This window comes from Rana temporaria, chromosome 5 (genome assembly GCF_905171775.1).
Source record: "Rana temporaria chromosome 5, aRanTem1.1, whole genome shotgun sequence".
In the NCBI taxonomy this organism is placed as follows: domain Eukaryota; kingdom Metazoa; phylum Chordata; class Amphibia; order Anura; family Ranidae; genus Rana; species Rana temporaria.
The window spans coordinates 7,158,059-7,180,421 of record NC_053493.1 but is presented as its reverse complement, the minus strand read 5'-3'; the positions used below and the strand labels follow the sequence as shown (position 1 = coordinate 7,180,421).

The 22,363-nt window shown below is 49.1% G+C and overlaps 1 protein-coding gene across 1 annotated transcript in view; it reads right to left on the bottom strand.

Moving 5' to 3' along the window:
* Nucleotides 1-3,914: 3,914 nt before the first annotated feature.
* Nucleotides 3,915-22,363, bottom strand: part of ZC3H3 (zinc finger CCCH-type containing 3) — a 298,560-nt gene continuing 280,111 nt past the window's right edge. The window contains exon 12 of the mRNA XM_040352126.1: nucleotides 3,915-4,446. Coding sequence (XP_040208060.1) covers nucleotides 4,415-4,446 — 32 coding nt within the window. The 3' untranslated portion in view covers nucleotides 3,915-4,414. The remainder of the gene's footprint in view (nucleotides 4,447-22,363) is intronic.

The following is a 22,363-nucleotide window of genomic DNA, read 5'->3' as shown; positions in this document are numbered from 1 at the left end:
AGAAAAGGAAGGAAATTGTACAGAAAGTCATATGGGGGAAGGGATGTAGAACGGGGGTGTATGGGCAGAGCATGGGGGAGTACGGGATTAGGGAAACCAATGTGAGGGTGTAAGTGGGGACACTTGACTGTAGTAGAGTTTGGAACTTAGTGGAGTTCAGTTGCTTGGGAATTTTAGTGCAGTGGAGGCCATATTGTTAAATCACTACAGGAAGTTATAAGCTCACTGGATTTTTGAGAAATTATTTTATTTTCAGTATTAAAAATAAATGGGGAATTGTGCTGGTACTGCAGAGATTAACTGGTTTGTCTTTCTTGCTCAGACACACACTTCAACTTTGCTCCAAGCTGGAACATGAACACAATCCCAATCTAGGATGCGATGCAGGTACCTAAGAGTTGTGTGTACCGCGGGGGTTGGACATGTCTAAGCTCCACCTCAAGGTGTTTACTGTGGGGGTTGGACATGTCTAAGCTCCACCTCAAGGTGTTTACTGTGGGGGTTGGACATGTCTGAGATCCACCTCAAGGTGTTTACTGTGGGGGTTGGACATGTCTAAGCTACACCTCATGGTGTTTACTGTGGGGGTTGGACATGTCTAAGCTACACCTCAAGGTGTTTACTGTGGGAGTTGGACATGTCTAAGCTTCACCTCACAGTGTTTACTGTGGGGGTTGGACATGTCTAAGCTCCACCTCAGGGTGTTTACTGTGGGGGTTGATCATGTCTAAGCTCCACCTCAAGGTGTTTACTGTGGGGGTTGATCATGTCTAAGCTCCACCTCAAGGTGTTTACCGTGGGGGTTGGACATGTCTAAGCGCCACCTCAGGGTGTTAACTGTGGGGGTTGGACATGTCTAAGCGCCACCTCAGGGTGTTTACTGTGGGGGTTGGACATGTCTTAGCTTCACCTCAAGGTGTTTACTATGGAGGTTGGACATGTCTAAGCTCGACCTCAAGGTGTTTACTGTGGGGGTTGGACATGTCTAAGCTTGACCTCAAGGTGTTTACTGTGGGGATTGGACATGTCTAAGCTCCACCTCAGAGTGTTTTCTGTGGGGGTTGGACATGTCTAAGCGCCACCTCAAGGTGTTTACTATGGGAGTTGGACATGTCTAAGCTTCACCTCAGGGTGTTTACTGTGGGGGTTGATCATGTCTAAGCTCCACCTCAAGGTGTTTACTGTGGGGGTTGGACATGTCCAAGCTCCACCTCAAGGTGTTCACCGTGGGGGTTGGACATGTCTAAGCGCCACCTCAGGGTGTTTACTGTGGGGGTTGGACATGTCTTAGCTTCACCTCAAGGTGTTTACTGTGGAGGTTGAACATGTCTAAGCTCCACCTCAAGGTGTGTACTGTGGGGGTTGAACATGTCTAAGCTCCACCTCAGGGTGTTTACCGTGGGGGTTGGACATGTCTAAGCGCCACCTTAAGGTGTTTACTGTGGGGGTTGGACATGTCTAAGCTCCACCTCAGAGTAACTATGGTTTGGGTTTCAGGACTTACAGGCAAGACATAGGAAAAATTCTAATAAGGCAATGAAAGGGACCTCTGCCTTGTGAAACCCCTTCTATCATCTCTTATTCCCACTTTGCCCTGGATGATCTATTGATAGATGAGTCTACAGGTATAGGGGACCTGGAGACTGCAAATGTGGCCCTCTCCAGAAAATGCAAGACATCTAGCTGTCAAGGTAGACCCTCCAATCAAGTGCCAAGAAGGACTTCTGACTTTCCCGATCTGTAAACTTGTTCAAGGTCAGTGACTCGGAAAGTTTCAAGGCCAGCGTAACAGCCCCCAAAAAAACATTCTAAGGCCTATGATTTGTTCAGGAAGTCAGTGACATGGAGGACAGGCAGCAAACCCCACCACACCTCTGAGGTCGTAACTGGCCTCTGTGTAATACCCGGGTAACAAGACACTCCTCATGACCTCAGATATGCCAAATTGGGGTGGAGCCATCAGAATACAGAGGCAGGCTGTGTGGATCCACCATGCCCACCCCGTGTCTTGTGACTAGCAGTTCCATCCACCCTGAATGCTCTCTGTGGCCCAGGACTACTGGAACTTCTGCAGTCTGGGCAGTAACTGGCTAAACAGTCCAATCCTGCCCCGAAGTCACCACCAGTGAAAACTTTCCAAAGTGGTTGCAAAACCATAGAAAGGGCATTTTTACATTTCTCTGCCCAGTGCTTAATTTTGTAAAAGTGTGCATACCCAAAGCTGTTGACTTTGGATAAAACGGACACGTATTGCTACGTGTGTCCCTGTTAAGACACATTCGCCCTTCGCTATTTGTCCTGTCGACTATTGTTAAAACGGGGGGGGTTCCGTCAGATATGGCGACCCGTCAGAATTGGTAACGGAAGTGACGTTTCTTAGCCGCCATCTTGCTACACCTCACACTCTACCATAGTGAAGACACCCTGAGAAGGGGGTAAGCGGACATCTTGTTACACCCATTGGAGCTTTGCATTTTACACTTTTTTTTAACAGTAGACTGAGTCGATATAGTGAGATACAGGACTTACAACTACGTCTGACTGTTTACATGTAGAATTTTAAAAGCAGCGGCAGGCTTTTTAATTGGACAGAAGTTCGCTGCTTTTAAAACTTAACATGTAAACATATACACAGCGTTGCAAGTCCTGTATTTCACTATATCAGCTCAGTTTACTGTAAAAAAAAAAGAAAAAAAGAAGTAAAGTGCAAGACTCCGGTGGGTGTAACAAGATGTCCGCTTGGACCCTTCTCAGAGTATCATTACTGTGGGGGAGTCCAGGGTGTAGCAAGATGGCGGCGGCGAAAAAAAAACGTGACTTCTGTTACCAATTCTGACAGGTCACCTAATCTTGACGGAACACCAGCATCTGTTCCAGTGTCTAAGAGGGTATTCTATGGAGAGATTACCTCTCACTTCCTGTTGTGTCTACAGGACAGGAAGTGAAGAGAAAACATCCTAAGGGGATGCAGATGGCAAAAAATAAAAAAACAAATGGGGGGTTTTAACCCATTCCTACTATCCATCAATACAAGGTTTGCTCTATACGCAGACTTTAATGGTGCCCAGAATAGAGTGAGGGGCCGCCTAGGAGGAGAGAAGGAGTCTCCTAGGCGGCCCGTAAGCGGAAGGAGGAAGTGGGACAGGAAGTCCCCTTCAAAATGAAGAACCTATCCCCCCCAAAAAAATTAAGGGGGCGAGGAGTACATAAAGAGGAGGCTCCACTTTTGGGTAGAACTCCGCTTTAATTGAACAAGCTGAGGTTAGAAGCTAATAAAAAATAAACGAATGGGGGGGTTTTAACCCATTCCTATTCCATCCATCAATACAAGGTTTGCTCTATACGCAGACTTTAATGGTGCCCAGAATTTCGCATTAACACTGCAAATCTCTGGGGGTGCGGGTGAACATCAGGAGACAGTAAAAAGCTGAGAACAATGGCTCTGCGTTTTTTTTTTCACATGGGGGAAGGGTACGGAGAAGGCTGAGGGATGTACAAACTTCCAGTACAGGCCGAAGCCTTCCATATTCAATGCCATTGCCCGGTTTGGTAAATGTAGTGCAGAAAGGCCACCTCTTAAGAAAAATGGCAGCAGGAGCATCGCTAAGGGCTCTTTCGCATTACACATGTGCGCATAAAATGCGTATGCTGGTGTACGTTGTGAATGCGCACTGTCATGCATCGAAATGCATTGATAAAAAAAGCACCACAGTGCTCGCTTTCCTTCCAGCCGAATGCAATTCCTAATTGCTGCACTGCAAAGCTTTACACACAAATGCAACCTATTTTTTATTTTTCGGCGCACACCAAACGCACTGTGCCATAGACCGGTGATGGCGGACCTTGGCACCCTAGATGTTTTAGAACTACGTTTCCCATGATGCTCCACTACACTGCAGAGTGCATGAGCATCATGGGAAATGTAGTTCAAAAACATCCGGGGTGCCAAGGTCCGCCATCACTGTCCTGGGACATTGCCTTGGTCTTGCCCTGTGGCTACGTTGGGCAATGCTGCTGCCGTCGTGAACGAGCCCCTAAGAGAATTTGGTGAGTTTTACCCACTTAACACTGAAAAAACACAAATGTAGACTCCGCCCACAGCACCAAGATATAAAATATATAAAATAATTATAAACTCTCTTATACCAAAAAACTATGAAGTAAACTTTTCATGAAATTAAATAGATATCTCTGTAGGAGTATAGACTATGAAATGTGCGCGCGTTCCTCGGGAACACGAAGATCGTCAAACACGGTAAACGGCTGGGCCGGGATTTTAGGTGTGCGGTCATGACCATCGGGGGCCCAGGAGGATAATACACACAAAGCCCTCTGGGTGGAGCTCTGCGGGGAGGAATGCGGAACCCTGAGTTGTGGTCGCTCCAAAAATCGCACCTGTAGAGGTTGGACAACGTCATAGTCTGGGCTTGATCTGCAGAGGCTTCCCTGGGAAACAGAGATAAAGAGAATTAGATAATGGAGGGGACAAATCAAAAACATCCAGAAAACAGACGGCATGAAGGGCACACAGCTCACAAATACACAGGAATGGTTTCTACCACTATTTATTGCCTCCAGACTCTCTGCCCCGTCAGTCCCTTCAGAGTCCGGAGTCTGAAGGGACTGACAAGGCAGAGAGTCTGGAGTCTGAAGGGACTGACAAGGCAGAGAGTCTGGAGTCTGAAGGGACTGACAAGGCAGAGAGTCTGGAGTCTGAAGGGACTGACAAGGCAGAGAGTCTGGAGTCTGAAGGGACTGACAAGGCAGAGAGTCTGGAGTCTGAAGGGACTGACAAGGCAGAGAGTCTGGAGTCTGAAGGGACTGACAAGGCAGAGAGTCTGGAGTCTGAAGGGACTGACGGGGTGGAGGACTGACGGGGCAGAGAGTCTGGAGTTCCGGAGGGACTGAAGGGGCAGAGAGTCTGGAGGGACTGACGGGGTGGAGGACTGACGGGGCAGAGAGTCCGGAGTCTGGAGGGACTGACGTGGCAGGGAGTCTGGAGGGACTGACGGGGCAGAGAGTCTGGAGTCTGAAGGGACTGACAAGGCAGAGAGTCTGGAGTCTGAAGGGACCGACGGGGTGGAGGACTGACGGGGCAGAGAGTCTGGAGGGACTGAAGGGGCAGAGTCCGGAGTCTGGAGGGACTGACGGGGTGGAGGACTGACGGGGCAGAGAGTCTGGAGGGACTGACAGGGCAGAGAGTCCGGACTCTCTGCCCCGTCAGTCCCTTCAGACTCTGGACTCTCTGCCCCGTCAGTCCCTTCAGACTCTGGACTCTCTGCCCCGTCAGTCCCTTCAGACTCTGGACTCTCTGCCCCGTCAGTCCCTTCAGACTCTGGACTCTCTGCCCCGTCAGTCCCTTCAGACTCTGGACTCTCTGCCCCGTCAGTCCCTTAAGACTCTGGACTCTCTGCCCCGTCAGTCCCTTCAGACTCTGGACTCTCTGCCCCGTCAGTCCCTTAAGACTCCGGACTCTCTGCCCCATCAGTCCTCCACCCCGTCAGTCCCTTCAGACTCCCTGCCCCGTCAGTCCCTCCAGACTCAGCACACTCTTATCAGCCAACAAGAATCAGAACACTCTGTCCCTCAGTCTCGCCCAGACTCAGGACAATCTGAAGAAAAATTGCAATGTAGGAAACAATTATGGTACAATGTGAGTGATCAGCTTAAAGCCTATCTCAGAGATTAGAGGCCCCCAGGAAGTGTTAAAGATTTTGGAGCAGCCCCCATAGGACTTCTTTTTCTCTACAAGATAACCACATTTTTCTGGGTTGTATGACAGCCGGCCTTAATTCAACCTGGAAAATTGAGCACACAGTGTGAGAGCAGGGTGTCATGGCCCAACCCCCCCCAAGGAGGTGTCACCACAGCGCCATGCACTCACAGTGATGCAGAAGACCGTGCCAGTTTGTCAGTGTTGCTCTCTCTTGCATCAGTGAAGGCCACTTAGTCTGGAGCAGAGGTAGAGGACTGTGACCAGCCTGAAGAGATCGGAAAACTGACAAAAAATAAATAAAAAAACCTTTACAGGTATAAAGTGCATGCCGTGGGGTAGCCTCTAATACTTGGCTTACCACAATGCTATGCTACGGAGCATGCATAAACAGTTTACTATGCTTCACTGATGAATGGACACAAGGGGGATCGATACTGATTGCTTACTTCATTCAGAAAATGAAGGGCCAATAAATGACATATTTACTGGCCCCTTACCTGGCTGTCCATTCTGAAACATCCCCCAGTGCCCACAACAGCAGTCAGCAGGAGAGGAGAGCGGGGAAGCTAGAAACGCTGAAAGGGGGGGGGGGGGACACAGGAGGGCCTGGACATCAGGGGGATGGGAGCGTAGATGCTAGAACCGATTCCCCTGCAGCGCAGTGGGAGGTAGAGGAGGAGACGCCAACAGTGCTGCAGGGGGAGGAACAGGAGGACTGGTGTCTGTAATAAGGCAGTATTCCCGGGTCCTCTTGCGCAGCAGGTGCCCGGGCCTCTCTTTTCAACTGATAGGGCCTGGCACAGGAGCGCAAGCTGTACTGCCTTATCAGTGGCCTGGGAGAGAGAGAGGGGCAGAATTCAATCAGCTACTGCCCAATATGCAGGCAGAGGGGGGACTGAAGGCCAAGTTGTGATGCATACCAGAGGGGGGGGCATGGGGGGCCTGGACAGCAGGGGGGTGGGAGCGTAGATTCTAGAACTGATCCCCCTGCAGCACAGCAGGAGGTAGAGGAGGAGACGCCAACATCGCTGCAGGGGGATGAACAAGAGGATTAGTGTCTTTAACAAGGCAGTACACCCGGTCCTCCTGCGCAGCAGGTGCCCGTGCCCCTCTTTTGAACTGATGGGGCCTGGTACAGGAACGCCAGCTGTACTGCCTTATCAGTGGCCCTGGGACACAGGGTAATTAGGGAGTGCCTGCGCACATGCCTAAGCCAGAGGGGACTGGGAGAGAGAGGGGCAGAATTCAATCAGCTACTCCACTGCCCAACCTGCAGGCAGAGGGGGGAATGAAGGCAAGTTGTGATGTATAACTGAGAGGGGGGGACATGGGGGGCCCGGACAGCAGGGGTATAGGCGCTTAGATGCTAGAACTGATCTCCCCCAGTGCAGCAGGAGGTAGAGGAGGCAACACCAACAGCACTGCGGGGAGGAACAGTGTCTGTAATAAGGCAGAACACCCGGGCCCTCCTGCGCAGCAGGTGCCCGTGCCTCTCTTTTCAACTGATAGGGCCTGGTACAGGAGCGCCAGCTGTACTGCCTTATCAGTGGCCCTGGGAAAGAGAGGGTCAGAATTCAATCAGCTACTCCACTGCCCAATATGCGGGCAGAGGGGGGAATGAAGGCCAAGTTGTGATGCATAACAGAGGGGGGGACATGGGGGCCCAGACAGTAGGAGGGTGGGAGCGTAGATGCTAGAACTGATCCCCCTGCAGCACAGCAGCAGGCAGAGGAGGAGATGCCAATAGCGCTTCAGGGGGAGGAACAGGAGGATTAGTGTCTGTAACAAGGCAGTGCACCCGGTCCTCCTGCTCAGCAGGTGCCCAGGCCCGAACCCATAGGGCCCGGGCCTGGTACAGGAGGGCCAGCTGTACTGCCTTAACAGTGGTCCTGGCACACAGGGGAGTGCCCACGCATATGCCTAAGCCAGAGGGAACTGGGAGAGGGAGGGGCAGAATTGAATCTGCAGGCAGAGAGGGGAATGAAGACCAAGCTGTGATGCATAACTCCAGCTGAGAAAAGTTAGGACACCTATCCATTGGCTCTGCCAAGACGGTCGCTCATCGGGTAAGGTAGTTCTACATATTTCAATGGTGGATCTGAACCAGAAAGTCCTCATGAGACATTTCCTGGAAGAGGAAAGTTCTGGTCCCAGTGCCAGCAATCACCTTGTCTCTGCCACCCTGCCAGCTATGGCTCATATCTCGGGTGCCCCGTCCAGTTGGCATTCCAGTGTGTTGAGGATATGCGGGGAGGGGGTGTGTGGATATAGTTACAGTGTTTGTGAGAAGGCTGGCTATGAGGCTGTTGACAGAGGGTTGGCAGGACGCGGGTACAGGCGTGTACGGCTGCTGTCACAGTGACGAGTGTTAATGTTTTTTAAGAGGCTCTAAATATAACCTAACAGCCTTACTTAGCCACTTTCCCGGGCCGGACTGGGTGACATGTAAACACGGGGCACCGACTCCGGCCCATCTGCACCCAGCGACTGGGACACTTCATACTGGCACCGCCATCCCTGCCCTGTGCTGGGAGACTCACCTTCAATAATAAACATAAATAGGAGGGCCCAGAATCTGCACTTCACCCAGTTTTGCATGGAATGCCTGAATCTAACCACCTCAATACTGGGCACTTTCACCCTCTTCCTGCCCAGACCAGTTTTCAGCGCTCTCAGGCCTCGTACACACGACAGAGGAACACGACGTGCCAAACACATCGAGTTCCTCGTCGAGTTCAGGGATGAAGCCGCCGAGGAGCTCGGCGGGCCGCCTTCTCCCATAGAACAACGAGAAAATAGAGAACATGTTCTCTATTTTCTCGACGAGTTCCTCGGCGGCTCCATCGGGCCAAAAGTGTACAGACGACAGAGTTTCTCGGCAGAATCCGGCTCTGACCGAGTTTCTCGCTGAATTCTGCCGAGAAACTCTGTCGTGTGTACGAGGCCTGACACTTTGAATGACAATTACTCAGTAATGTAACACTGTACCCATATGACTTTTTTATCTTTTTTCTTTTTACACAAATAGAGCTTTCTTTTTGCTGGTATCTAATCATTGCTGGTTTGTTTGTTTTATGCAATTTTTTTTGTTGAAAAAGACAAACGTTTTTAAAAAAAAAAAAAAAAAAAAGATTTTCTGTCAATAAATTTTGTAAAAAAAATAATTTTTCTCCTTCACTGATGTGCACTGATGAGGAGGCACTGAAGGGCACTAATGGGGTGGCACTAAAATGCAGCTTTGATGCGCACAGATAGGTGGCACTGGTGGGCAATGATAGGCGGCACTCGTGGGCAATGATAGGCGGCACTGGTGGGCAATGATAGGCGGCACTGGTGGGCAATGATAGGCGGCACTGGTGGGCAATGATAGGCGGCACTCGTGGGCAATGATAGGCGGCACTCGTGGGCAATGATAGGCGGCACTCGTGGGCAATGATAGGCGGCACTCGTGGGCAATGATAGGCGGCACTGGTGAGCAATGATTGGTGACAAGGATAGGCTGCACTGATGAGGCAGCACTGAAGGGCACCAATAGGAAGCTTTGATAAGCACTGATAGGTGGCACTGGTGGGCAATGATAGGTGGCACTGGTGGGCAATGATAGGTGGCACTGGAGGACAATGACAGGTGGCACTGGTGGGCAATGATAGGTGGCACTGGAGGGCTATGATAGGCGGCACTCGTGGGCAATGATAGGCGGCACTCGTGGGCAATGATAGGCGGCACTCGTGGGCAATGATAGGCGGCACTCGTGGGCAATGATAGGCGGCACTCGTGGGCAATGATAGGCGGCACTGGTGGGCAATGATTGGTGACAAGGATAGGCTGCACTGATGAGGCAGCACTGAAGGGCACCAATAGGAAGCTTTGATAAGCACTGATAGGTGGCACTGGAGGGCAATGATTGGTGACAAGGATAGGCTGCACTGATGAGGCAGCACTGAAGGGCACTAATATGAAGCTTTGATGAGCACTGATGGGCAACGATAGGTGGTACTTATGGGCATCACTGATGGGCACTGCTGGGGCAGCACTAATGATCAGTCCCCCGATTACCTATACAGGTCTCCCCTGTGAGGAGATGCCACTGATCGGCTCTCCTCGCCTTACACTCGGTCAGTGTGAGGCGAGGAGAGCCGATAGACGGCATCTCCTTGTTTACATGTAATCAGCTGTGATTGGACACAGCCGATCACATCAGCAAAGAGCCGCGGCTCGTTATTAAAATCAGGGATGCGCCTTGATGTCCTCGATTGGCGCACTGCGCACCCCTGCGATCGCGGTGAGACTGAGGCGACGTCATATGACATTGGACCAGAACAAGAGCATCCCGCGCGCCGTCCCTTGTCTATACGCGGGGGGGGGGGAGGAGGTTAAACACACCTACGAAAATCTTGATAAATGTCAATTTAAAAGTACGTTTCAATCTTTTTAAATCTGCAGCTTTCTGTAAAATACTCCTTTGTTCGGACACTTCCTGTTACAGGGTGACAACGCTCCGTCCTTGGCTCCCAGTTGGGCTCCTGCGTTGTCACCTTGTCAAACAGGCTTTTAATGAAGACTACAAGTAGCTGTTTAAACACACATAGGTAGATTCAGGTAGATAGGACTAAACTTGCGGCGGCGTAGCTTAGCGTGTTTAGGCCAAGCCGCCGTAAGTTAGCTAGGCAAGTACACGATTCTCAATGTACTTGCCTGCTAATATACGGCGTCGTAGCCTAAAGCGGGCGCGCGTAAGGGCGCCAAATTCAAATGTCTTGGAGGGGGCGTGTTTAATGGCAATGAGGCTTGACCTCACGTTTTTTACGTTTTTGTCTTAATGCGCATGCGCCGGGCGCCTACATTTCCCAGTGTGCATTGCGTCGTTTACATGGACGTAAACGACGTAAATCCCGATTGGCGGACGACTTGCGCAAACGACGTAAACAATTCGAATCTCGCGGCGGGAACGGCAGCCATACTTTAACATTGTTATTCCACCTAATAGATGGAATAACTTTAGGCCTGCTAATGCCTTACGGAAACGGCGTAAATCGACTGCGGCGGCCGGGCGTACGTTCGTGAATCGGCGTATCAACTGATTTACATATTCTACGCCGACCGCAATGGAAGCGCCACCTAGCGGCCATCCGAAATATTGCAATCTAAGATAGGATGGCGCAAGCCGTAGTATCTTAGATATGTTTAAGCGTATCTCTGTTTGAGCATACGCTTAAACATAAGTCGGTGTAGATTCTGAGTTAGATCGACTTATCAAGTCGTCCTAACTCTACCTGAATCTACCTAACATTACACAGTCATGGCCGGCCGTTGTCAGCAGCCTGAGAAATGCCATGCAAGCCATCGCTGGAGTTTATGTTGAAAGGAAATTGTTGCAAAGAGGATGCAGGAGACCCGCAGCACTAAGATATACAGTAGCACATTGGATTACGAACATAATCCAGAGGAATGCTTGTCATCCAAAGCACTCATATATCAAAGCGAGTTTCCCCATAGGAATCAATGGAAACTCAAATAATTTTTTCTCACGGTCACTGCTAGTGTGTGCAGTACCACATGTGGCAAGAGGTGGGGGGGGGGGGGGGCGCCAGGGAGACACTTAAAAAAAATCGGAGAAGCTTGGAGACCACTCAGAGATGCTCAGAGACCTGATCGCCGCTGGAGTCCAGCGATCGGTCCCGGAGCTGAAGAACGGGGAGAGCTTCCCTGTTCTTCACTGTGGCGCTGTCATCGATTGTGTGTTCCCTTTTATAGGGAACCACAATCGATGACGTCACACCTACAGCCACACCCCCTACAGTTAGAAACACATATTAGGTCAGTGTTTCCCAACTCCAGTCCTCAAGACACACCAACAGGTCATGTTTTCAGGATTTCCCTCAGATGAAACGGCTGTGGTAATTACTAAGGCAGTGAAACTGATCAAATCACCTGTGCAAAATAATGGAAAGCCTGAAAACATGACCTGTTGGTGTGCCTTGAGGACTGGAGTTGGGAAACACTGTATTAGGTCACACATAACCCCATCAGCGCTTCCTTGTGGTTAACTCCCAAACTGCAATTGTCATTTTCACAGTAATCAGTGCATTTTTAATACATTTTTTGCTGTGAAAATGACAATGGTCCCAAAAATGTGTCAAAATTGTCCGAAGTGTCCGCCATAATGTCGCAGTCACGAAAAAAATCGCTGATCGCCGCCATTAGTAGTAAAAAAATAATAATTAATAAAATGCAATAAAAACTATCCCCTTTTTTGTAAACGCTATACATTTTGCGCAAACCAATCGATAAACGCTTATTGCGATTTTTTTTACCAAAAATAGGTAGAAGAATACGTATCGGCCTAAACTGAGGAAAAAAAAGAATGTTTTATATATTTGGGAGATATTATAGCAAAAAGTAAAAAATATTGCATTTTTTTCAAAATTGTCGCTCTATTTTTGTTTACAGCGCAAAAAATAAAAACCGCAGAGGTGATCAAATATCACCAAAAGAAAGCTCTATTTGTGGGAAGAAAAGGACGCCAATTTTGTTTGGGAGCCGTGTCGCACAACCGCGCAATTGTCAGTTAAAGCGTCGCAGTGCAGAATCGCAAAGACTGGCCGGGTCCTTTACCTGCCTAAAGGTCCGGGTCTTAAGTGGTTAACATCTCTTCATTGAATTTTTTTTTCTTCTTCTTTTAAATAAATAAATTAAAAAAAAAAAACATTTCATACAATCGATCCCCATAGTGCTTCACAAAATAAAATTCACACCCTCACGCTACAACATGTAGATTCACTAGGAGTTATTATCCTAAAATGATGCATTTATACTCATCCGTTATTGGACAAGGGGAACTCTCGAACTTTCACTTCCGCGAAAAGTGAAGGAAAAAAAGAAAAAGGAGAAGCTGGAATGCACAAAGGGGAGGAGGAACACCAACATTTCCAAGTGGACGGGAACAGAGCTTGGGAATTCCAGCGGAGAGAACTTCTTACTGGAGCATCCAACACACCCAAGTAGCCAGGAGCCGACTATGCCCTTCACATTCAACCTGGATATCACATTGGGGGTGGTCTGACCCTTTAAATACTTCACAGCTATATAATCTAACCAAGAGTTATCCTACATCTGGCCATTACATTTACCTATATAGCCAAAAGTATATATGGACATCCCTTCACTTGATGGAGTTGAGGTCTCCAGTGAAGGGTACTGTTAATACTCCATCATACAAAGACATAGTAGACAACTGTGGTCTACCAACCTTGTGTTATCGGTTGGGTGAAGACCCTTGGTCTGTGCTCTTCCATAAAGACATAGTATGAGCAGTTTGGTGTGGAGAACCTCAAGTGTACAGGACACTCGAGGAGCCTACTGAACACCTTTGGGATGAAAGAGGGTGGTATAGCCAACAAAGGAGGCCAACTCCATATTAATGCCCATGGTTTTCGAATGAGATTTCCAACAAGCTCATATAGGTGTTATGGGTGGAGAAACCCGAGTGTCCTGCACAGAGCCCTGATCTCAACCCCACTGAACACCTTTGGGATGAAAGAGGGTGGTATAGCCAACAAAGGAGGCCAACTCCATAAAAATGCCCATGTTTTTTGAATGAGATTTCCAACAAGCTCATATAGGTGTTATGGGTGGAGAAACCCGAGTGTCCTGCACAGAGCCCTGACCTCAACCCTACTGAACACCGTTGGGATGAATTGGAATGCTGGTTGTGAGCCAGGTCTTCTCATCCAAAATCAGTACCCAACCTCAGAAATTGGCACAAATTCCCACAGACATCCTCCAAAATCTAGTAGAAAGTCATCCCAGAACAGTGAAGGGTGGTATAGCCAACAAAGAAGGCCAACTCCATATTAATGGCCATGGTTTTGGAATGGAATGTCCAACAAGCTCATAAAGGTGTAATGATCAGGTGCCCACAGACATTTCACTATATAATACAGTGGAACCTCAGATTATGAGCATAATCCGTTCCAGCAGAATGCTCGTAATCCAAAGTATTCGCATATCAAAGCGAGTTTCCCCATAGAAGTCAATGGAAAGGAAAATAACTTGACTTCAATGGCATGCAATACTGCATGTGGCCAGAGGTGGGGGGGCACCGGAGAGCCTTGAAAACGATCGGAAAGGCCCGAGGACAGCTCGGCTGAACTCGTAAAACCTTGGGAACTGAGTATTTCCGAGCATTTGCGAATAGCTCCTATCGGCTCTGCTCGGCTCCGCCCCCCCCCCATCTCAGACCAAAAACGGTACTACACACCGCTGTGTCTTGAATCCTGCTCGTTTTGCGAGGATTTTTAAAACACAGTGCTTGTATTGCGAAACGCTCATTAACCGCGTTACTCGCAATCCGAGGCTCCACTGTATAGCGATATAAATCCATGCGGTACAATAGCAGATTTTACTTTTCTAATTAATGTTGGAAGTGTAGTAAACGTGGTTTTTGATATTCATACAATTCATAACTGAAACACCTTAAGAGAGAATGCAGTCACCAACACTCCATACAGATACAAGACCACACAATCAGTTATGGTGCAGAGACTTCATAGGGACTGGTAAGGGACTGTGTGCCAATACATGCCCTGGATACCCTCTCTGCTCTTTATAGACTGTTCCTGCAGGTTCCCGCTCAGGCTCCACCACCCTGTATTGGACTAAAGAAGGACAGTGGAAATACGATAGTGGAATTTTAAACGTTATGAGCGTTTTATCCTGCTCGTTATATATGAAGATACAGCGATTTCATCACTTCATTTTCACATTCCCATCAATATGTAAATGACGGCATCAGCAGCTGGCACTCTCCTCGGCACCAGTGTGGCACAATGCCCAAGACAGAACGGTCTGTTACCTACAACAAGCATGTGAAATTCCCTGCCAGTCATCACCCGGCACAGTACACACAGTGTATAGAAATGAACCATGGAGACATATCACTGACAGACAAATGACGTCCTATGACCACACTGAGCTGAATGTTCCTCTGTTACACCTGTCCTCATAGAGCACCCTGCCCCCGGGTCCAGCCTTCCTCTAGGGAGGTCAATTTTTGACTTTAGGTAGTCCTTAAACTTAAGCTGTAAAATTATCAGCATAGCTCATGTGACGAACCCTCTGTCCTCAAACAAAACTTGGTCCGCCGTCAATGCTTCCTCTGTCCAGAACCAGCACCGTCCCAGTCACCAGCCCAGTCCCCCCCAGTCACCAGCCGTACTTGAGTGTAAGGAAAAAAACATCAAACTACTTTATTCGAGCACGTTACACAGATCTCTCACTTTAAAACACTTCCCTCCACCCTTGGAAAACAGGGCGGGTTAAACTGTCCAATCACAATAGACACACAGGTCAGGTGTGTTCAAACTTTTCATCAGTAAACACACACATTCCATAAATAATAGTTGAGGCAGGCAGCCACAATAGAATACATTCGCACCCCAAACCATCACAGCAAATAGTACACAACAGCATGAGACAACACACAATATATATATATATATATATATATATATATATATATATATATATATATATATATATATATATATATATATATATATATATATATATATATATATACACATACACACACACACACACACACACACACACACACACAAGATTGAGTCTGACTAGCACAGATCATAGTGGGGTTCTCATTCACCCTGTGCCCCTATTAGAGACACAGGGTGATTTACACATAAGAGGGGTCGGGGGAAGCTGGACACAGATTTTCCAGAGCTCTCCAGGGTAAGCCAAGTTCCACAAACCTCCCAACCAATTTGATTGGACTCAACTAAAAATAATTGTTAGCTTAGGATTTGCGGTAGGTGTTAGGTTGAGGTGAGAAGTTAGGTTGGGGAATGTGGGGAGAAGTTAAGTCAAGGGATACGGTTGGAAGTTAGGTTGAGGCAGTGTGAGAGGCAAGGTTGAGGGGCAGGGTGAAAGGCTGGGTTGAGGGGCAGGGTGAAAGGCTGGGTTGAGGGGCAGGGTGAAAGGTTGGGTTGAGGGACAGTGTGAAAGACTGGGTTGAGGGGCAGGGTGAAAGGTTGGGTTGAGGGACAGGGTGAAAGGTTGGGTTGAGGGATAAAGCGAAAGGTTGAGGGATAAAGCGAGAGGTGAGGTTGAGGGATAAAGCGAGAGGTTGAGTTGAGGGATAAAGCGAGAGGTTGAGTTGAGGGATAAAGCGAGAGGTTGAGTTGAGGGATAAAGCGAGAGGTTGAGTTGAGGGATAAAGCGAGAGGTTGAGTTGAGGGATAAAGCGAGAGGTTGAGTTGAGGGATAAAGCGAGAGGTTGGGTTGAGGAACAGAGCGAGAGGTTGGGTTAAGGGACCGAGTGAGAGGTTGGGTTGAGGGACCGAGTGAGAGGTTGGGTTGAGGGACCGAGTGAGAGGTTGGGTTGAGGGACAGAGTGAGAGGTTGGGTTGAGGGACAGAGTGAGAGGTTGGGTTGAGGGACAGAGTGAGAGGTTGGGTTGAGGGACAGAGTGAGAGGTTGGGTTAAGGGACAGAGTGAGAGGATGGGTTGAGGGACAAAGTGAGAGGTTGGGTTGAGGGACAGAGTGAGAGGTTGGGTTGAGGGACAGAGTGAGAGGTTGGGTTGAGGGACAGAGTGAGAGGTTGGGTTGAGGGACAGAGTGAGAGGTTGGGTTGAGGGACAGAGTGAGGGTTTGGGTTGAGGGACAGAGTGAGAGGTTGGGTTGAGGGACAGAGTGAGAGGTTGGGTTGAGGGACAGAGTGAGAGGTTGTGTTAAGGGACAGAGTGAGAGGTTGGGTTGAGGGACAGAGTGAGAGTTTGGGTTGAGGGACAGAGTGAGAGGTTGGGTTGAGGGACAGAGTGAGAGGTTGGGTTGAGGGACAGAGTGAGAGGTTGAGTTGAGGGACAGAGCGAGAGGTTGGGTTAAGGGACAGAGCGAGAGGTTGGGTTAAGGGACAAAGTGAGAGGTTGGGTTAAGGGACAACGTGACAGGTTGGGTTGAGGGACAGAGTGAGGGGTTGGGTTGAGGGACAGAGTGAGAGGTTAGGCTGAGGGCCAGAGTGAGAGGTTAGGCTGAGGGCCAGAGTGAGAGGTTAGGTTGAGGGATATGGCAAGAGTTTACGTTGAAATGTAGGGCAAGACATTTGATTATTCAGTATGACCAGAGGTTATATTCAATAATCAAGCCTAGGCCAAGAGGATAAACTGAAGAATAGGATGAGAGATTAGGTTTAGGAACAGGGGAAGTGGTAGGTCATATGAATTAGTATTTGGTTTTTGGCAGTACTGTTCCCAGTGTAAAGCTTTTGGAGCAGAAGTTTTGCACTGAAAGTATTAATAGTCAACATTATCAAGCCATGCAGGTGTCGACAAGAGGGAAAAAATGTTTTAACAATGGAAGACGCCATAACAGACAATTTCCACCATGCTAGATGATCCAAGTGTGCGAACAATCATTTTATATGAAAACAAGTGAACACCGTGCGTGCGGAGAAAACAATGGAGGGTTGCTACCTGCAACCAAAGTGAAAAGAATAGGGTGATGCCCCACAGATATGTGCCAATGTGTTACTGGCAGCGGCCAGGGTAGTGCTGTATGTATCTTCTCATCACAGCAGTGTCGTCACATTAAGAGACAGTGAATATTACTCAACCTGGTTTGTAGGATAACAACGAGATTCTCAGACAAAGCCCTGCTATCTTCACCATCTGGCACCGAGTCTCTGCACCGTTACCGCACGGCAGGGGCTCTGGCTGAGCTACCACACTGAGGTGCTTGCAGAGCCCAGCAGCCAAAAACAGCGGGAGGCACCGTCAATGCTCACACAGCGCAGTCAAGGGGCCCCGGCTATAACTCACAGAGGTAACTGTGGGAACGGATTAGAATCGTCTTTCCACTTCAGGAGGACCTTGCATTTCCCAATGAAAATCTCCTATCAAATCTGCGTAAAGAGGTTCCTGTGTACCATTAATATAAAAATAAACTCCAGCGTTGTCCTCTTTGCTGCAGAAGTTCTCTTGTGTCGTCTCTCCTTTCATGCCACCATCTTTTTTGTCATCAGGAGCCTGCTGTGTCTCCGTTACGATGTGACATCAGATCCAGGGGCTGTGCAGACAGCGCAGGGTCATTTTTTACGTGTTGCAGAATGAAAGATCACAAAATTTGTCTCTTGGGAATACACAGCCTCCTGGGAAGGTGATCCGGACATCCCAGGAGGCTGTTTGTGGCCAATACGTATTCAATACTTGCCAAGGCAAAAATCAGGGGGAGGGTGGACATCACTCTAAATATAGATTAAAAAAAGGTATTTACTTTTCATAAACGTTTAACATATTCAGTGATTTTGTAAGGGGGAGGGGAAGGACAAGGGAAAGTAGCACCTCAGCTGAAAGTTCTGCTTTAGCATGATATGTACATTTTCATCTGATGGCTTCTACTCACGGTTTCATTATTTCTGGGACTATGTTGAGAACAGGAACGCTTTTGGGCAGCACATAGAGTTCAGGCATGTGTCAAGAAGAAACACAGTGGTCACATACACACAACATGTAACTCCAGGCTTGGGAAAAGTCGTCTAAGCATTGGGGTAGAGCAGGTTGGTAGACACTAACGGAATTTTCTTGCGGAGAACGCAATGAAGGGTTTCCACCGGCCAGCAAAGTGAAAAGAATAGGCGGACGCCCCATTGGCCACCCATGATTCGTGCCAATGTGTTAATGGCAGCGGCCAGGGTAGCGCTGTATGTATCTTGCTGCAGAGAAGGAACAGATTCCAAAGGCCTCCAGTGACCCCCGGAGTTTTATGAAGAGGTTTGTTACATATTGTAGACCAGAGGATCGGCCTAAAACAGGGCACTCCAAACTGCGAACCGTAGGCCACATCCAACCCGTAACTGTTCGTGAAAATACCCCTGTGTCTGGCAGTGGTATGTGCATTGTAATATGGAGACTGGCACATCCACTGCCAGTTGGCCTGCCATGACCCTCCCCCAGACCCCCTGATGGGTAGTCCTGGATATAAGGGGCGAATCTGGTGGGCTCTTTAGGAAATAATGGTGGCACTCCTAGATTTAAGGGGGGCCATGATAGGCACTCCTGGATGTTAGGCAGAACTCTAATGGGCACTCCTGGATGTAAGGAGAGAACCCAAGGAGCACTTGATTTAAGGAGGCCTCTAACAGGCTCTCCTGTATGTAAGGGGAGGCTCCAAAGGGTAATCCTGGATTAAGGTGGGGGGGACTTTAACGGGCACTCCTGGATGTAAGGGAAGACTCCAAGGGGCTCTCCTGGATTTAAGGAAGGGACTCTAATAGGCACTCCAGTCTGTGGGATGGAACTCTAATGGGCACACCAGGATGTAAGGGGGACTCTAACGGGCACTCCTGTATGTAAGGGGAGGCTCCAATGGGTAATCCTGGATTAAGGTGGGGGGACTTTAATGGGCACTCCTGGATCTAAGCGAAGACTGCAAAGGGCTCTCCTGGATTTAAGGAAGGGAATCCAATAGGCACTCCTGGATGAAAGGGAAGACTCCAAAGAGCTTTCCTGGATTTAAGGTAATCCAATAGGCACTCCATGATGTGAGGTGGAACTCTAATGGGCACTCCAGGATGTAAAGGGGGGGGGGGGCGACTCCAATGGGCACTCCTTGATGTAAGGGGGCACTCCTGGATGTAACCTCCTGATAAGCACAACTGGTAGAGTAAGAAAGACTAGTTTCATTGGCTTGCAAATATTTGGAAAATTCACAATGTGTCCCTCATACTGACGAGATCCTTGGTCTACATTGGGATCCAGCTCTGTCCTCACTCGGGCCAGTCTCTCACTAGTCTTTGGGTCTCCGGTGCCACCATGTTTAGTGTGGGCCGCCGGCTGTGATGTCAGCTCCACACTGCGCATAAGCGATCCACGCTGCGATTTGTGAAAGGTCCCACCTTCTCTGAGCTTCCTCTTTTGATGTTTGCATATACAGGGATGGAGGCAGATGAACGTATTCATTCATTGTCTCACGCAAAGTCCCACAACCTCTCTTCTCGGAGCTGTGTTGTATTCCAGAAGGCTGCGGGCAAAGAGGGGGGCAGAACTTTCGGTTGGATCACCTAGGTAAACCAAGCGGAAGTGGGATGGGGTACCTATCAAAACTAGGTGACCACTTGCAACCCCCCCAAAAATAACTTTAAACAGGAGAGGGGGAGGAGGCAACAAAGTGGAACTTCCTCTTTTGGGTAAGGTTGAAGGGTAGATGGGGGTGCAGGATGGGCAAATTATGTCTTTCAATACCTTTCCAAGTTCCTGATGTCACAATATACAACAGTCATTTTTCAATAAAGGTCCACCTCAATAATAAGCTGCATTGAGTGCCATTCTGCAACTTTGCCTAGGATGAGATGATCTAATCAGTCTGCTGCAGGAAGGAGGAAGCATTTCCTCAGTCTCCTCTCCTTAGTATTTGTAGCATTGTAATTTTGTAACTTGGGGAGAGGTTGCAGCAGGGACTGATCGGTATCCGCTCACCTCCAACTGTTATCAGGCTGCAAACTAAACGGATGAGAAGAGACGGAGCAGCTAGCGGGTCACATGTAGGGTGACCACATTTCCAAACTACCATTCAGGGACACCCCCCTTCCCAAAAGTCAGCTTGCGCTGTAACGAATCTCAGCACAGTGATTGGACACAAGAGGCGGGATTAGTGATTTCTCCAATCACAAGCAGGGGGCGGGGATTGTGCTCCTCCAGGCATTCCCGGCCAGGACAAGTACTGTCAGTGAGTAAAGCGGTGATGTGGCGGCCTTTTTTTGGGGGCATTTGTTTAGCTTGGGGGGGTGGCTGTGTCAGTTTCATTCCTGGACACGGTATTGTCCTGAAACAAAAGGTGCCCGGGACAGACCTGCAAAATGCGGGACTGTCCCGGGCAATCCGGGGACACGTGGTCACCCTAGTCACATGCCCTCCTGCCTGCATAGGTTCCAAAGTATAGATCTGGAGCCTGGCTATAAAAGCAGCGAAGGCCTCAGCTTGCTGATGTTCTATACGGAAAGGTCTCTTCTGTTGAACTCCACGTCTGACCTAGTTAAGTGAGGCCGGCATGGTTCTTCGCTCTGAACCCCCCTCTGCCTTTGTTTGCACCCTGTCAGACGACCCTCTGAACGTTCACAGCCGTTTCACAGGTTCGCACTCCTGTTACAAGTGCCGGCTCAGCACCGCCGCCTGACACTGTCTGTAAGCAGAACCAACCAAGGTGACACAGGTGGCACTCCCTAGGTGCCTGCAACCTTCTCACCAGAGGGTCTCTAACCTTCCTTGTCAATAACTAATTAATACAGTCTGTGATGCCACCGGTATGTAGGACATCAGCAGCTCCGCATGGCAGGAATATAACAGCCAGAGGAAACCTAAGTGAGAACTCCACCCGAAACTCTCCGTTCCATAATTCTCCCACCCACGTTCCCAAATCAAGTGAAGGGATGGTCATCACGCAGAAGACTGCAGCAGGAAAGGACAATGGCAAACCTCGTGGTACATATCTCATGCCGACAGCATGGTAGTCAGGTGGTACAGTCTCTGGTACAATGTTTTCTGTACAGCACTGCGGGTATATATACAGTATATATTAGAGGTGCACCGAAATGGAAATTTCAGAACCGAAACGAAACCGAATTAAAAAAAAATGTCAGGCCGAAACCGAAATCGAGACCGAAAATAACTTTTTTTTTTTTTTTATAATTGTATGTTAAAACACCACCCCCACAATCACCTCCTGCCCCCACCACCCCCTGCCAGCTCTTGCCGCCATCACCTCCTGCCAGCTCTTGCCGCCATCACCTCCTGCCAGCTCTTGCCACCATCACCTCCTGCCAGCTCTTGCCGCCATCACCCCCTGCTCTCACCACCTCCTGCCACCATCACCTCACCCACCCCCTGCCATGGTGCCACCATTACCTTTTCCACCATCACCTCATGCCCCCACCACCTCCTGCCAGCATTACCTTCTGCCACCATCACCTCACCCACCTCCTGCCACAGTGCCAGCATAACCTTCCACCATCACCTCATGCCCCCACCACCTCCTGCCACCATCACCTACTGCCACCACCAGCTTCTTTATTACCTTAAAGCTAGACATGGCTGTGCTGTGCTGGGCTCAGGGCTGTGTTGTGCTGTACAGGACTGGGCTGTCATGGCTCCGTCCTCTGCCTATGGCGAGTGCAATGCACGAGCCAATGAGTGTCACTGCCAAAGTGTCCCTCCTGACTCGATCGGCTATTCAAAAATGGCGCCGGTTGGCGCCATTACGTAACTGCGCATTCGCGCCCGCCCGAGCGGATACAAGCTTTCCCAAGCCCGAAGCTGGGCTCGGGAAAGCTTGTATCCGCTCGGCCAGGTGGCGAATGCGCAGTTACGTAATGGCGCCATTTTTGAATAGCCGATCAAGTCAGGAGGACTCAGGGACACTTTGGCAGTGACACTCTTTGGCTCTTGCAGTGCACTCGGACGGAGCCGTGACAGCCCAGCGGACATCTTTTTTACGGGCACCCGATGCCCATTATCTGCAATTTTTAAGCTGTTTCGCTATGATGCCAAAAACAGCTCTCAATATATCGGTGCATCTCTAGTATATATATAAAAAAAAAAATCACCCCCCTTTAATCACTTGGTGTTGGCGCTATAGCC